The 13,103-nt window shown below is 60.2% G+C and overlaps 1 protein-coding gene across 7 annotated transcripts in view; it reads right to left on the bottom strand.

The window, feature by feature from the left end:
• The window catches only part of LRP8 (LDL receptor related protein 8), an 87,588-nt gene extending 80,777 nt beyond the window's left edge, over positions 1-6,811 (bottom strand). For all 7 annotated transcript variants that reach the window (XM_051999654.1, XM_051999655.1, XM_051999656.1 and 4 more), the window contains exons 1-2: positions 6,695-6,811; positions 4,420-4,539 (exon numbers count right to left, since the gene is read on the bottom strand). In XM_051999654.1, the coding sequence (XP_051855614.1) occupies positions 4,420-4,539; positions 6,695-6,758 (184 nt within the window). In that variant the 5' untranslated portion in view covers positions 6,759-6,811. The remainder of the gene's footprint in view (positions 1-4,419; positions 4,540-6,694) is intronic.
• Between the last annotated feature and the right edge of the window lie 6,292 nt (positions 6,812-13,103).

Below are 13,103 nucleotides of genomic sequence, written 5' to 3'. Positions count from 1 at the left end.
CTTGTCCACACTCTCACACCACCACCTGCTGACCGCAGGAGCCCCAAGTCTGCCCCAGCCCGGGCTCAGCTTCCTCCGCTCTGGCCCGAGGCTCCAAGGCCTCTTCCGGAGCTTTGAAAAGCTTTCCAAGCAGGACAGGAGTGGCTGCCGCCCCTCCCTCGGCTCCATCCTAAAGCCGCAGCCGCCTCCCGCCCCTTCCCAGGTCTCGGCCCTACCGAGGGCCGGCCAGCCTCAGGTCTGGGTCCTGCTAGGACTGGTCGGTCATTTGGGAATGGGGGCGAGGGACGGGGAGACAGGGCAGGGCTGAGCCTGCCTCCAAGGCCTGACCTCCTCACCCCTAATCTTCAAGCCCTTTCTGTTAACAGTCTCCCCACAGCCCCTCCCCCTCACTGCTATCCCACATAGAAAAGTGACTTTGTCCAGTAGTGAGCTCCCTGTCCCTGGAGTGATCCAAGAGGAAGCTGGGGGATGGGCCTTAAATCAGAACGTTCCAGGGGGACTCTGGTATGAGGCAAGAGGCGGTAACAGAATCCCTCCGAGGTCCCACCCAGCTTCCCCCCAGAAGGCCCCTCTCCCCTTCAGCTTCCCTCCCTCCCCAGACCCGCCCTGGGGGGCCTGCTCTCCCACACTGGCCTGGGGAGGGCCATCAGACGCTCTCCTCCTGAGGTACCTGTTTGATGAGGGTCTGAAACAGTCAGACTTGAGGGGTCTTAGCATCATTTTACAAATAAGGAAACTGAGGCTGAGAGAAGGGAAACTGATACACTCGGGTCACAGTCCCCCAGAATCACTGTGTGTCTGGCCTTGACTGGAAGCTGCCTGAGGGCAGAGACGAGTGTCCCGTTTCTCCCAAGCCAGTGTCCATCATGGGACCTCGGGCAAGTCTGGCCCTGAGCCCTGGAAGGGACTTTGGGATAGGAAAACTTCTCATCTCTACGCTCCTCCCTCTCAAAGTTCCACGTCGCAGTGAGCGACCCGGGCCCTCCCAGACTCAGCCAGAATCCCCGGCAGGTCAAAGACTGGTCTGCTAAGTGTGGGCAGGTTTCTCCCCAGATTTTCCTGGCCACGGCACAAGGAGCACGCCAGCCAGGGCAGAGGGGGCCGGGGAGGAAGGGGCTGGGACGGAGGGGACCGGGGGCAGAGGGAGCCGGGGGCAGAGGGGTCGGGGAGGAGGAGACAGGGGAGGAAGGGGCCGGGACGGAGGGGACCGGGGGCAGAGGGGTCGGGGAGGAGGAGACAGGGGAGGAGGGGACAGGGGAGGAGGGGGCCGGGATGGAGGGGACCAGTCCCGCTTCTCGTCCTGACCCCCTGCCCAGCGCACAGGGATAGACAGGCCGGACAGGGAGGAGGAGGGTTAAAGACTCAGTTTGGGCAAAGGCTAAGGGAGGAGAGCCAGGGAGAGCTGGGGAGGCCCCACCCCCCGACGGAGCAACAGTCTGGTCTCCTGCTGCTAACCCAAGCCCAGTGGCTTAGTGACTTCCCTGTGTGAACCGCTTACTCTCAATGCTGATTGTCCCGGCCCTGCGGGTGGGTCCTTCCCTGAGCTCAGACGGGGCCTTGTTCTCCCCCACCCAGGCCTGGAGCTGGAACAGAGGCCTTTTTCACCGTCCCCCCCCTCCAGCTCCCACTGACAGCTCTCACCCCACACCGGGCCCTTCCAGGCCAGGCGCCCGCTGTGACGGGGGGCACACAATCCTGCGCCGGCCTCTCGCCCCTGGTTTCTTCCCAGGCCTCCGAGGCCCTCCCCTCCCAGCAAGCCCCCGCATTTCTATGGTGAGGTTTGCAAAGCCCCCGGCTCCCAGAGCGGAGAGGTGGGCGGAGGAAGCAGAGCGGCCTCTCCTCCTTACAGGGGAACACTTAGATCCCACATGGGAGTGGGGAAGGCCTGGAGGAGGCTCCCCGAGAGCCCACAGCCAGAAAATGGCCGGGGAGGGGACCTCCACGTCGGGCTCTCAGCCAGACTCTAACCATCACACCCACTGCCTCTCTCCATGGATGCCAGAGAGCTCACAGAATCCAGCCGAGATGGACATTTCATACCCTCTGGTCTAATCCCCTCAAGTTTACAGAATGGGAAACTGAGGCACAGGGTGAGGCACCTTGCTCAGAGACACCAATGGGCCCTGACCCCACATCCGAGGCCTCTAATCTGACCCCAGCTCCCCTTCCTTCCTTAGTCCCATTCCCCAGTTCTACACGCTCACCCTACTGAGCTTCTTGGCCGGCCTCTGCTTCCCTCGCCCCAACCCCAATTTGGCATCAAAAGCCCACCCCCTCCTCTCCTCTGCCCCTTAGACTCCACTTGCCTTTAAACTCAGCTCAAATCTTACCTTCTATGTGAGGGTAATAACAAAGAACCTGGACTGTGGTTGGGAGGGAGGGAGGAAGGAAGGGAAGGAAGGAGGGAGGGAGGGAGGGAGGAAGGAAGGGAAGGAAGGGAAGGAGGGAGGGAAGAATCCCTGTGGGTAAAAGAAGAGGCTGAGAGCGAAGGCTCTTGCCTTGGCAGCTTGAAGAGCCTCTAAGCCGATCTTGGGATACAAGACAGAGGAGTGGATTAGAGGCCCCGTCCTTCCGGAGCCCGGCCAGCATTTATCTGGCTCCTTCTGGAGATAAGAGAGGGCCGGCAGCGCCAGAAAGACACTTTGTCTCTAGCTCAGTGGCCTTCCAGCTCTCTAACGCTCCCAACATGGATGCAGGAGGGCAGGGGGCAAGCCCCGGCCCCTTCCCCCAGCTGGGAAAGAGGCCCTTCACCACCCAGCGCCTTCCTCACTCTCCTGCACTCCTGGGCACTGGCAGCAAACTCGTGGTGTTGGTGCTAAAAGGCTCCTGCATCCGGTTCCCTCCTTCCCTTCCTTTTTATATAATTTCCTTTCATTTGTGTTTGTTTGGGGGGGGGGAATTAAGCCACGTGCCCAGGACCCCCGGCCAGTTAAGTGTCTGAGGCCGCAGGGCCCCAGCCAACGTGCCCCGGAGCCGCCCCCCCCCCCTTCCTTTGGAAATAAGACCAGTTTAAGCCCCCAAGCCTATCCTGACCACCGCGCCCCCCCCCCATCTTGCATTTAATGAGGAAGAGAGCTCTATGGCTGGCAGTGGTGTCTTCCCCCGAACGCAGGCTCCCTGAGGGCAGGGGCACAAGCCTTGGGAAGGGTGGGAGGCCCGGTGCCGCCCATAGGGATAAAAAGGCAGAGAGTCCCCCTGCCCGCAAGGAGCTCCGAGTTCCATGGGGGAGTTAACCTGCAGACGGGGGCCGGGAGCAACCGGAATAACTTCGGAGACACCAGGGTTAAGGACGGCTTCCGGGGGCCTCCAGCTGAGCCCTGAGGGGCCCGGGGCAGGGGGAGCAGGTTTGGGGGGCAGCCAGTGCGACCCCTCAGCCCCCCGCAGTCTTTGCCATCCTGAAGGTTTGGCTGCGCGTCCAGCACGCTCCGGAGTTCCCAGCACTCCCCGGGCCTGGCCAAGTGGTCCAAGAAGAGCCACGGGCGAGGAAGCCCAGGTCTAGGCCGGCCCCGGAGAATGGCGTCCAGAGGACCCGGGGGCCGGCGGAGGCGCCTCCTGGGGTCCCGCTGTTCTTCCCCACAGCCCCACACACAAAGGCCGCCCCGGCGGAACAACCGGAGCTCCCATCTCCCCCGAGGTCTCGCCCCACCCGCAAACTCGGAGCGCAGCCAATAGGAAGCGGCCCCAGGCAGAGGCCCGAGGCCCCAGGTGCTTCCAGGAACGCGGCCCCGCCTTCCCCCGGCCCGGCCCTTCCTCCTCCTCACCTCCCAAGGTGCGGCCGTGACTAGGCAGAAACGTGCGGGGGCGGGGCGGGGGTGTGTCACGGGCCTGGGGATGGGCGGCGGGAAGGGGAGCCCGGGAAAGGAGAGAAAGGCCGGGCCGGGCTCGGGTCCCAGTTACTACGGCGGCCAGGTCCCGGGCCGGCGATTGGCCGCTCCGGCCACGAGGCCTATCTGGTGTTGCGAGCCCAGCCAATCAGGACCCGGGGGGAGCCCATTCATTCACAAAAAAGCCAGGGGAAAGGCGCCCCGGCGGGGGCCGCAACTCCCGCAGCCCCTGGGCCGCCCGCGGACTCGCCGCGTTCCCCAATTCCGCCCCGCACACGTGTCAGGCCCGGCGGGCAGGACCTCGGGCCACCCCCCCCCCCGGGCTAGAGACGCAGGGCCACGAGGCTGGGGGGGGGGCAGGCCAGCCCCGGGGCGGGGAGGGGGGAAGGGGGGCCCTAATCTCCCCCCCACAGGAAGGACGCCGGGCACCCACGAACGTGGCCAAGAGTTGGCTAAGAATCCCCCAAGGGAGGGGGAAGCTGAGGTCGAGGTGGCGACGAGGGGAGCCTCGTAACGGTTTCCCCGCCGCAGCTTCCCCCGCGGGCAGCGCGGCCTAAGGCTGCCGCGTCCCCCCTCTCCCTCCGCGGGCACTCACGGCAGTCATCCTCGTCGCTGTTGTCCACGCAGTCATTGTCCTCGTCGCACCTCCACACGGAGGGGATGCAGCGCTCGTTCCCGCACTGGAACTGGTTCTCCTCGCACTCCTTGGCGGCCCCTGGGAGCGGGAGAGGCAGCGGGGGAGAATCAGCGCCCGCGTCCCGGGCCCCAGCGCCCCCTCCCACCCCTCGGGGAGCACAGGGGGGCCGCAGTCCCAGCCACCCCCAAGCAGGATTCAGGCTCCGAGAGCGGGCCTGGCACAGGGCTGGGCACCGAGACAGAAACTAAACAGCGCCAGCCCCGGGCTGAGCCGAAGCCCCTGCAGACTTGGCAGAGAAGTCCGGGGACGGGTCTCTCCCTCAGGGCTCCCCTTCTCAACCCAAGCCCAACTGGGTTCTGATGGTGAGGACACAAAGGGGGGCTGGGAGATAAGTGAGGGGCACAGGAAGAGAGGGCTGGTGGGGGAGGGGCCTCTTCTCGGCAGCCACAAAGGCTGGAAGCCCCAAAAACCAGCGACTTCAGAAGGAAAAAAGGCCCCCCCCCCCGCCCTTTCTGAAGGAAAAAAGGCTCCCCAGGAAGGCAGTGCTGCCCCCTTCGGTGCCCTTCCCCCTCCCTCCCCCAGATCGGGTAGCTGGTCCAGCCTGGGCAACACCGCTTTCGGCATCCAATCCCCCTGGGCCAAGGTGGGGGCATCCCTAAGGCCCCTCCCACCGACTCCTGCCCCCTCAGAACACAAGGCGGCTCAAAGCGGTCCGGGAAGCCTGCCCTACACTCACACTCACACACACGGACACGGACACACACTCACACACACGCCAGGAACAGCAGTGAAAGAAAACGCAAGGAAAATTAAATCCCCGGTAATCCCGGGCAAAAGCCTACACTTCTCTGCTCACGGCGCTAAACGCGATTTTGGGTCCCGCCTCGTGTCTCCCCCCAAAGTTTTCGGCCCCCTCTTCCCGGAAGCACCTGCCCGCTTCTCGATTGGGGGGCGGGGGAGAGATCCAGGCGGCTTGAGTCTCTACTCAAAGTGCCTGAAGGGAGCTTGAGGGAGCGAAGGGCAGCTAATGGGAGGGGGGGTCGGGAAGCACCCCCTCCACTCCATCTTCGTGGGGGGGGCTTAAGCCGATGTTAGTTAAATAATTCTCTCCGCAAGGCACACGCTCCGCCCCCGCCCCCCCCCCCAGCCCAGGGAATTGGGGAGGGGGAAATGCAGATAGAGGGCAATGGGTATCTCCAGGCTAAGATAAAGCAGGGACAAAGTAAAGTGACCGCCCCACACCCACACGTCCTCGGCACTTCCCCACCCGAAAGTTCCCATCCTGGGGCTCTCTATGGAAGGCTGTGGAGGGGGGGGGGTGAAATTCAGAGTCTCCATCCCCGGGGGGAGTGTGTGAGCGCGGGGGGGGGGGGACATCATCCTCGCGCCGCTAAAATCAGGGGACGAAGTTGAGAGAATTCCCCAAGCCCCAAAGGCTCAAAACCCCCAATCCTGGGCATCCAGCCCCATCCCTAGAGGGAGTGGGGCCGGGAGGGGCCCGGATACGAGAGTCTGATACAAAGGGACAAAGTTTAACACCGCCCCCCCCTCCCCAGCCCCTACCAGCTCACCCCGCTACTGGAAAGGGGCGGGAGGGGGGCAGAAATCCAGGGAGGAAAGGGCACATCATCCTCCCCAGATCCTGGCAAAGTCCAGGCAAAGGGGAAGGGGGTGAAGGAGATTCCTCCCCTCCCCTCCTCGCTGACTCCGTCCCGGGGAGCACCTCTAGCCTAGAGAACAGGGTGCAAGCCGGGGACGGGGGGGGGGGTGGCCAGGAGAGGATGCAGATAGAAGGGAGGGAAGACGCCGCCCGCCCCCCTCCGACCCAGAAGATGAAAGGGGTAAAGTTAAGGCATCTCCGCTCCCCCTCCTCCAGCCGCACATTCTCAGAGCCCCCAGTCCCGGATAGAGGACTGGAGAGGGGTGTGTATTAAGGCATAAAGGGGAGGGGGCGTCACGGCTCCTCTCCTACAGCCGAGATGAAGGGGGTGAAGTTCCGCTCTCGGCTTCCCCCTACCCTCCCAACCCCCCCCTCCGCAGAGCCCCTTCCCCATCGGAAGGAGGGGGTCTTCTTCCTGACAATGGCCTGCGGATAAGGTGGAGGAGCCCCGGGCGGGCTTTGTGCGGCGGTCCGGGGGGGGGGGGCGCTCGGCCCCGCATCTCGCCCCCTCCCCCCACATCCCCGGCAGGGGCGGCCCCTCCCCCCGCTCGCCCCCTCCCCAGCCGCACGCACCTGGGGCCAGCAGATGCAGCAGCAGCAGCAACAGCAGCGCCGGCAGCAGCTCGGGCCGCCCCATGGCCGGGGTCCGGCGCCCCCGCAGCGCCCCGCGCCCTCAGCCGGCCGAGTGCGGACCGCGGGGCTGCTGCGGCCGGCTTGGGCTCGGGCTCGGGCTCCGGCTCCGGCTCGGGCTCGGGCTCGGGCTCCGCTGCATTTCAAGCAGCCTCCGTGACGCTCCCCTCCCCGGCGGGCGGGGCGGGCTCAGCCTCAGCGCGCGGCCCGGCCCTGGCCCCCCGCGCCGCCGCCGCCGCCGCCGCCGCCGCCCCCGCCACGCGCGCGCGGCCCCGCCCCCGGGGGAGGGGGTCGGGGAGGGGGGCCGGGCTGCGCTCGGGGCACGGGGAGGGGCGGGGCGAGCCTGGCGGGCACGTTCCTTCCCCTCCCCCTCCCGAGGGCCCCTGGCTATTGGTGATTGCTCATCCTTATTCACGACACTCGTAGTGACGCGCACGTCGCGAGGATGCTGGCGCACGTTGCGGGGATGCTGGCCCCAGGGGCGCTTCCGTCCAGTTGTTGGGAGAGAGGCGGAGGGCCGGTGGTCCCCGGGGGCCGGGGCAGGACTGCTCCCACCCCCGCCCCACCCCCACCCCCACTTTTTTTTTTGCAAACTATGAGTATGGACAAAGAGGGGGAGGGGGGAGGGTCCGGACCAGCAGTGACCCATAATGGTGAGCCTGGAGTAGGCCCTTCCCCAGCTCTGCGGCTCAGTCTTCATCTGTAAAATGGGCGTGGGAAGCCCCTCATCCTCGGAGGGAGAGCCTTGCCTGGACTCACCTGCTCTGACTTGGCGCTGCGGGAATGGCCCGTGTTTGCCCCTGGGCCGGCAGCTTTTCCTTCATTCCTCCCGCCCGGATCCCTGGAGCTCTCCCACAGGCCTCCCGTCCCCATCCTTGCAGGAAGCTCTCCCGGGAGGGATTGGCCAACCCCACCCGCAGGGGACCTCCCCTCCCCCGCTCTGCCCCATGGCCTGAGAAACTCGCCGGCCCTTGGGCTGGGAAAGGGGCGCCCCGAAGGTTGGGGTCACACCCCGGCGTCCCCCCAAAATTTGCAGGCCCGACTCCGAGGGCCCCAGAATCACACCACAGCCTTGGAGGCCCTTAGATTTCCTGGCCTTGAGAAGGGCGCCCCCTGCTTCCTGAATGGCCTCCCCTGGGAGTGGGCCTTTCTGAGGGGCCTCCCCAAGCCAGGCCCGGCAGTATGGAGGCTGTGGGCTGAGCCTCTTTGAGAGAACAGGCCCTCTCTCATTGGATGTCATGCTCCCGAGGCCCTCCATTTTACAGAGGAGGAAACAGACCTAAGCTTACATGGGGAGTAACGATATAGGCCGAATTCCGTCAGCGCCGCCTCTTTGCCAGACTCTGTAAAGGTTTTACAAATATTACTCCTTTGGTCACCTCAACAATCCTGGTAGATGCTGTTATCACCTCCATTTTACAGATGTGGAAACTGAGGCAAACAGGAATTCGTGTTGTTGTGCCTCAGTTTCCCTTAATTGTTCTGCCTCAGTCCTCCTGGTTGCAACACCACCCTTCCCTCCTAATCATTAGAACTGATATAATTTAGGGCTGGCCATGCTAAGATTATAAACTGTAAATGTTTAATCCAGATAAGGAGAAAGACCTTCTGTCTTAGACATCATGACCCCAGCCCTTCCCTACGTATCAGAGCCTCCGGTGTCTCCCCTATTCTGCCACTGTTCTTCTTGATCCCCATCCTGTCAGAACCGGACTGACGCTGCCTTCGAGCTCAGCCCCCGCCCCTGCCTCGGTTCTACCCCGAGAGCCACGTGTGTATATTCCATGGGAACCACGAGCTGCTGGATGCTCTGAGACATCAGCCCTGGGGGCAACGTGCCTCAAATAAAATATCAAAAACTCTCCCATCTCCATCTTGCCTCAGCTTCTCCGGCATTTCTGCCCAAGGTGGGACGGCCCGTGAGCGTCAGAGGCCAGATGCTCCGGCCGGCTGTCCCTGGGCCCTGCAGGCCTATGTGGAGGGAGAGCTGAAGCTGAGCTCAGCGTCAGTGCAGACCAGGTCCGGCCCCTCCAAGGTGTCTCCCCGATGCTTCTGTCCTTTCCCGCAGCCAGGGGAGCACTGAGCGTGATGGAGAGCTCTTGGAGCCAGACTTGACTCGGAAGATCTCCGGGGGGGTTGGGGGGAGGGGAAAGGCTCATTTCTTCATCTGCAGAAAGGGGGAGGGTGGAGGCAGCTCCCAGCCTGGATTCAGGCAGGATCTCACCTTTATTACGGGCCTGTGACCTTGGACGAGCCCCTGGGCCTCCGCTTCCTTCTCAGAAATAGGAGGGGAGCCCTTCCCAGCCCTGGGTCAATAATTCCGACAGATCCGTATTGAGCACCTGCTGTTCTCCCATGCGAGATGCTGCGCTGGGAATTAGTGATCTGCCCTCAGAGAAAAGCCAGACTCTCCCAAGGAGGCGGCATTCTGCTTGGAGGGTCCGGGCTGAGGGGGCAGGAGGCCGAGAGCAGCCACTGCAGTTTATTCACATAAAAAAGTCCCCGTGGGGAACTTCCCTCCGCCCTGGAAGGTCGGGCCTTCCCAGCATTAGCAGTGGTTCCGGGTTACCCAGAGGGTTCCAAGGACAATTCCATCCCACCTTCATGGGCCGTCCCTCCGCAATCCTAGGCAAGGAGAATCCTGGAGCTGGGAAGGTCACTGCGGCTCAGGCCGATTGGGAAGGCAGGAACCACCAAGGAGGAGCCGGTCTGCCCCTGCCTGTATCAGCACCCTTGGCTAAAGCTCCCGTCACCCTTCCCTAGTTAAGGTTCTGTACAGCACGCGTGCAAAGAAGTCTGATGTGAGGGAAACTGAGGAAGAAACTGAGGTCCCTGGAAGCCCCCAGAAGGCTTTGTGAAAGGAAGGAAGCTGGACACTGCGCTAAGCCCTGGAGCAAGAGGAGGATTCTGGGAAGAGGACCCCAGCACTTGAGCTGGAAGGGGCAGGAGAAGCCCTCTAGCTGGAGGACTGCCTTACTGTAAAGCTAGAGAGGAGAAGGGGAGGGAGAGCAAAAGGAGGAAGCATTCCAGACTTGAGGGAGAGGCCTGGGCGTGGAGGGGGTCCCCCGTGTCCCTGCAGACCCATGACTAATCCCAGCTCCACCTCTGGCCAAACTGTTCTCAGTCTAGGAGCTTCCATTTTGTTCTGATTGAGGCACCAATCCCTGGCCGACTGATCTCCCAGGGCGTCCCTGGAGCTGGAGCGAGATAAAGAGGGAGCAGATGCCCATGGGCCCCCCCCCCCCCGCTCCTGATTCTGCTGGGAGGGGGGTGTCTGCCTCAGGTCTTTGCCCGGCTGCCCCCCCTTCTCCTCCCCTCCAACTCCCAGAATCCCTGGCTTCTTTCCAAGCTGAGTGCAAGTGCAAGGTCGTTCCTGACCATCCCCACCCCACCCCCATCTCTACCTTGCCCCCAGAGCTATTGGAGCCCCCCCCCCCGCAAATGCAAACATCTCGTATGTGTGCACATTATCCCCCCCTTGCATCAGTGCTTAGCATAGTAGGTGTTTGTTGAATGATGGATTTGGGAAATTCGTCCTTTCTGGGTCAACTTCACAAAAATTTAATATTAAAAATAACTTATGACAAGGAACCGCAGGGTATAGAATTCTTTGCTGACTTTTTTTTAGTTTTTTATTTTCAAAATCTATGCGTGGATGGTTTTCGACATCACCCTTGCAAAACCTTGTGTTCCTGATTTCTCCCCCCCACCCCCCCCCACCCCACCCCCCTGCAAGTAATCCAATATATGTTAAACACGGGCAGTCCTTCCAGACGAACTACAGATATTATTCACAACAGCCGGCCTGGAGGGATGGGATTTTCTTATCCCCATTTTACAGATCAGAAAACTGAGGCTTGCAGAGGTGACAGTGATGGGATCTTAGCTGCTGCCCCAAACCCAGACTCTACGAAAGGCCCTTTTGCCCCGCACATCTAGCTGCATCCTGACTCTCTCTCTAGAACAAAATGACTTTCCTCGGCCTATCTGAGATGTAGCTAATCCCGGGGACTTTCCCCGTGCCCGTCTTATCCAGGGTTTTCCAAACATATGAGATTGCCCAATGTCCCGCTTTGCTGGCTCCTGCTGCCCTTTCTCACTGTCCCTGCTCCCTGCGATCCCCCACCTTCCTCTGCTGGGGTTCCTGCCTCCCTGAAGGAGGAGGTCCATGGCGGGCTGACCCCTCACCCCAAGCAAGGTTAGAAGGCACCGGCAGGGGCAGATGGCTGTAGAAGTAGGGAGCCAGGGGGGATTTTGAGGGAAGGAGTGACTGGCTGAGTTAGCCTGAGCTGGATGGTTGGGGATGGATGCCCTGAGGAAGCTTCAGACCCCTACCACCCTCGGGCCCCCCCCCAGCCTCCCACCCCGCCCAGCGGGTCCTAATTTGGCCCCCTCCCAGAACCGCACAAAGAGGCAGCCGCTCAAGGCCTTGCCAAGTGCAATTAATGGAGTCGCACCCCAATGGCTTAATTAGGCGCTCGCGCCGCTACCTCCCGGCTACGTCTCACTTGGCACGTGGGCCGTGTGGGCCTGGGGATGCCGAGGTGAGGGGGCACCCTGCCAGCAGTGCCAGCTGCAGCCCTGCCCGCCCTCCCCCTCCGCCCTGCCCCCAGCTCCGTCTCCCACAGGCACTTCCAGCTCCGGCCGCCCCAGCCAGGAGACTTTAGAAAAGTCACCGTCCCCTGCCATCGGGACACCTTGTTCCTCAGCCACACAAAGTGGAGACTGATATTCTGGCCACTTAGGATCGTTGTATGCAAAGCCTCCCAAAAGTGGGAGGGGGAACTGTTATGATTACCCAAGCCCCCTTGACAGAATGGGAGGCACGGAGCCCACCGGCCCCCTGCCCTCCTTGGGCCCAGGCCCAGGGTCTCTCCATCTGCCCCTCCTCCACACTCAGGTAGCCGGCGCCCCCATCCCCCTTCTCCGGAGCGATTGCCACAGCTCCCTGCTTCTTTCTCCACTTCCTTCTCTAGCTCATTTTACAGATGAGGAAACCAAAGCAGAGGGGGGTCACAGACAGCTAGTAAGGGTCTGAAGGGACATGTGAACTCGGGACTTGTTGGCGAATGTCTCTTCCCCTTGGTCCCAGCTGCCTGCTTCCCTCAGGTTTTTCCACATTACTCTCCGTCATCTGGGCAGCGAGGTGGGGCGGCGGACAGAGTGCCAGGCTGGCCCTTCCCTAAATCCAGATCTGGCCTCAGGTGCTTACCCAGCTGTGTGACCCTGGGCAAGTCGGGTAACTCTGCCTGCCTCAGTTTCTTCATCTGTCAACTGAGCTGGAGAAGGAAATGGACAAACCGCTCTACTATCTTTGTCAAAAAAAAACAACAAAAAAAGAAACCCCAAACCTCAATTTCTAAATCTTTGCTACCACAAAAAGAGCTGCTACGAAAGTTTTTATACAAACAAGTCATTTCCCCTTTTCTTTAAAATCCCTTTGGGGTATAGCCTAAGTCAAGCTATTGCTAGTTGAAAGGATGTTCACAGTTTTAAAACTTTGGGGGCATAATTTTAATTAGTCTCCAAACTGGTTGGATTAGTTCACAACTTCAACAGTGCATTAGCGTCCCATGTTTTCCACACCTTCTTCAACATTTGTCATTTTCCTTTTCTGCCATTAGCCAATTTGATAGGTATGAAGTGATACCTCGGAACGATTTTAATTTGCATTTCTCTAATCAATAGCGATTTCGAGCATTTTTTCATATGATTAGAGATAGCTTTGATTTCTTTCTGAAAACTTTATATTAAAGAATATTTTATCAATTTGGAAATTACTTGTATTCTTATCAGCTTGACTCAGTTTTCTATGTATTTGAGAAATAAGGATTTTATGAGAGAAATTTGCAGTAATTTTCTTCTCAGTTTTCTGCTTTCCTTCTAATTTTGGTTGCATTAGTTTTGTTTATGCAAAACCTTTTCTTTCTCGTAATCATTATTATCTATTTTACATCCCATAAGGCTTTCAATCTTGTTTGGTTATAAATTATTTTATTATTTATCAATCTTACAGGTAAAATGTTTCATGTTCCCTTAATTTACTTTACGCCTACATCACGTACCCCATTATATCTTGGCATATAGTATATAGCCTATACCTCGTTTCTGCCAAATGACTGTCCAGTTTATCCAGCAGCATTTGTCAAATAGTGAATTCTTGTCCCCAAAGCTCGGATCTTTGGATTTCTCAAACCCAGAACACTATGATCTTTTACTGTGTATTGTGTATCTAGCGTTTTCCTTAGCCAGTATCAGATTGTTTTGAGGATCATCATGGTTTGAGACCTGATCCCGCTCCCTCCTTCAAAACTTTTTTTTCCATTGATTCCTTTGATGTTCTTGATCTTTT

Source organism: Antechinus flavipes, chromosome 4 (assembly GCF_016432865.1).
Source record: "Antechinus flavipes isolate AdamAnt ecotype Samford, QLD, Australia chromosome 4, AdamAnt_v2, whole genome shotgun sequence".
Classification (NCBI taxonomy): Eukaryota; Metazoa; Chordata; class Mammalia; order Dasyuromorphia; family Dasyuridae; genus Antechinus; species Antechinus flavipes.
This window is presented reverse-complemented; position numbering and strand designations above follow the sequence as displayed.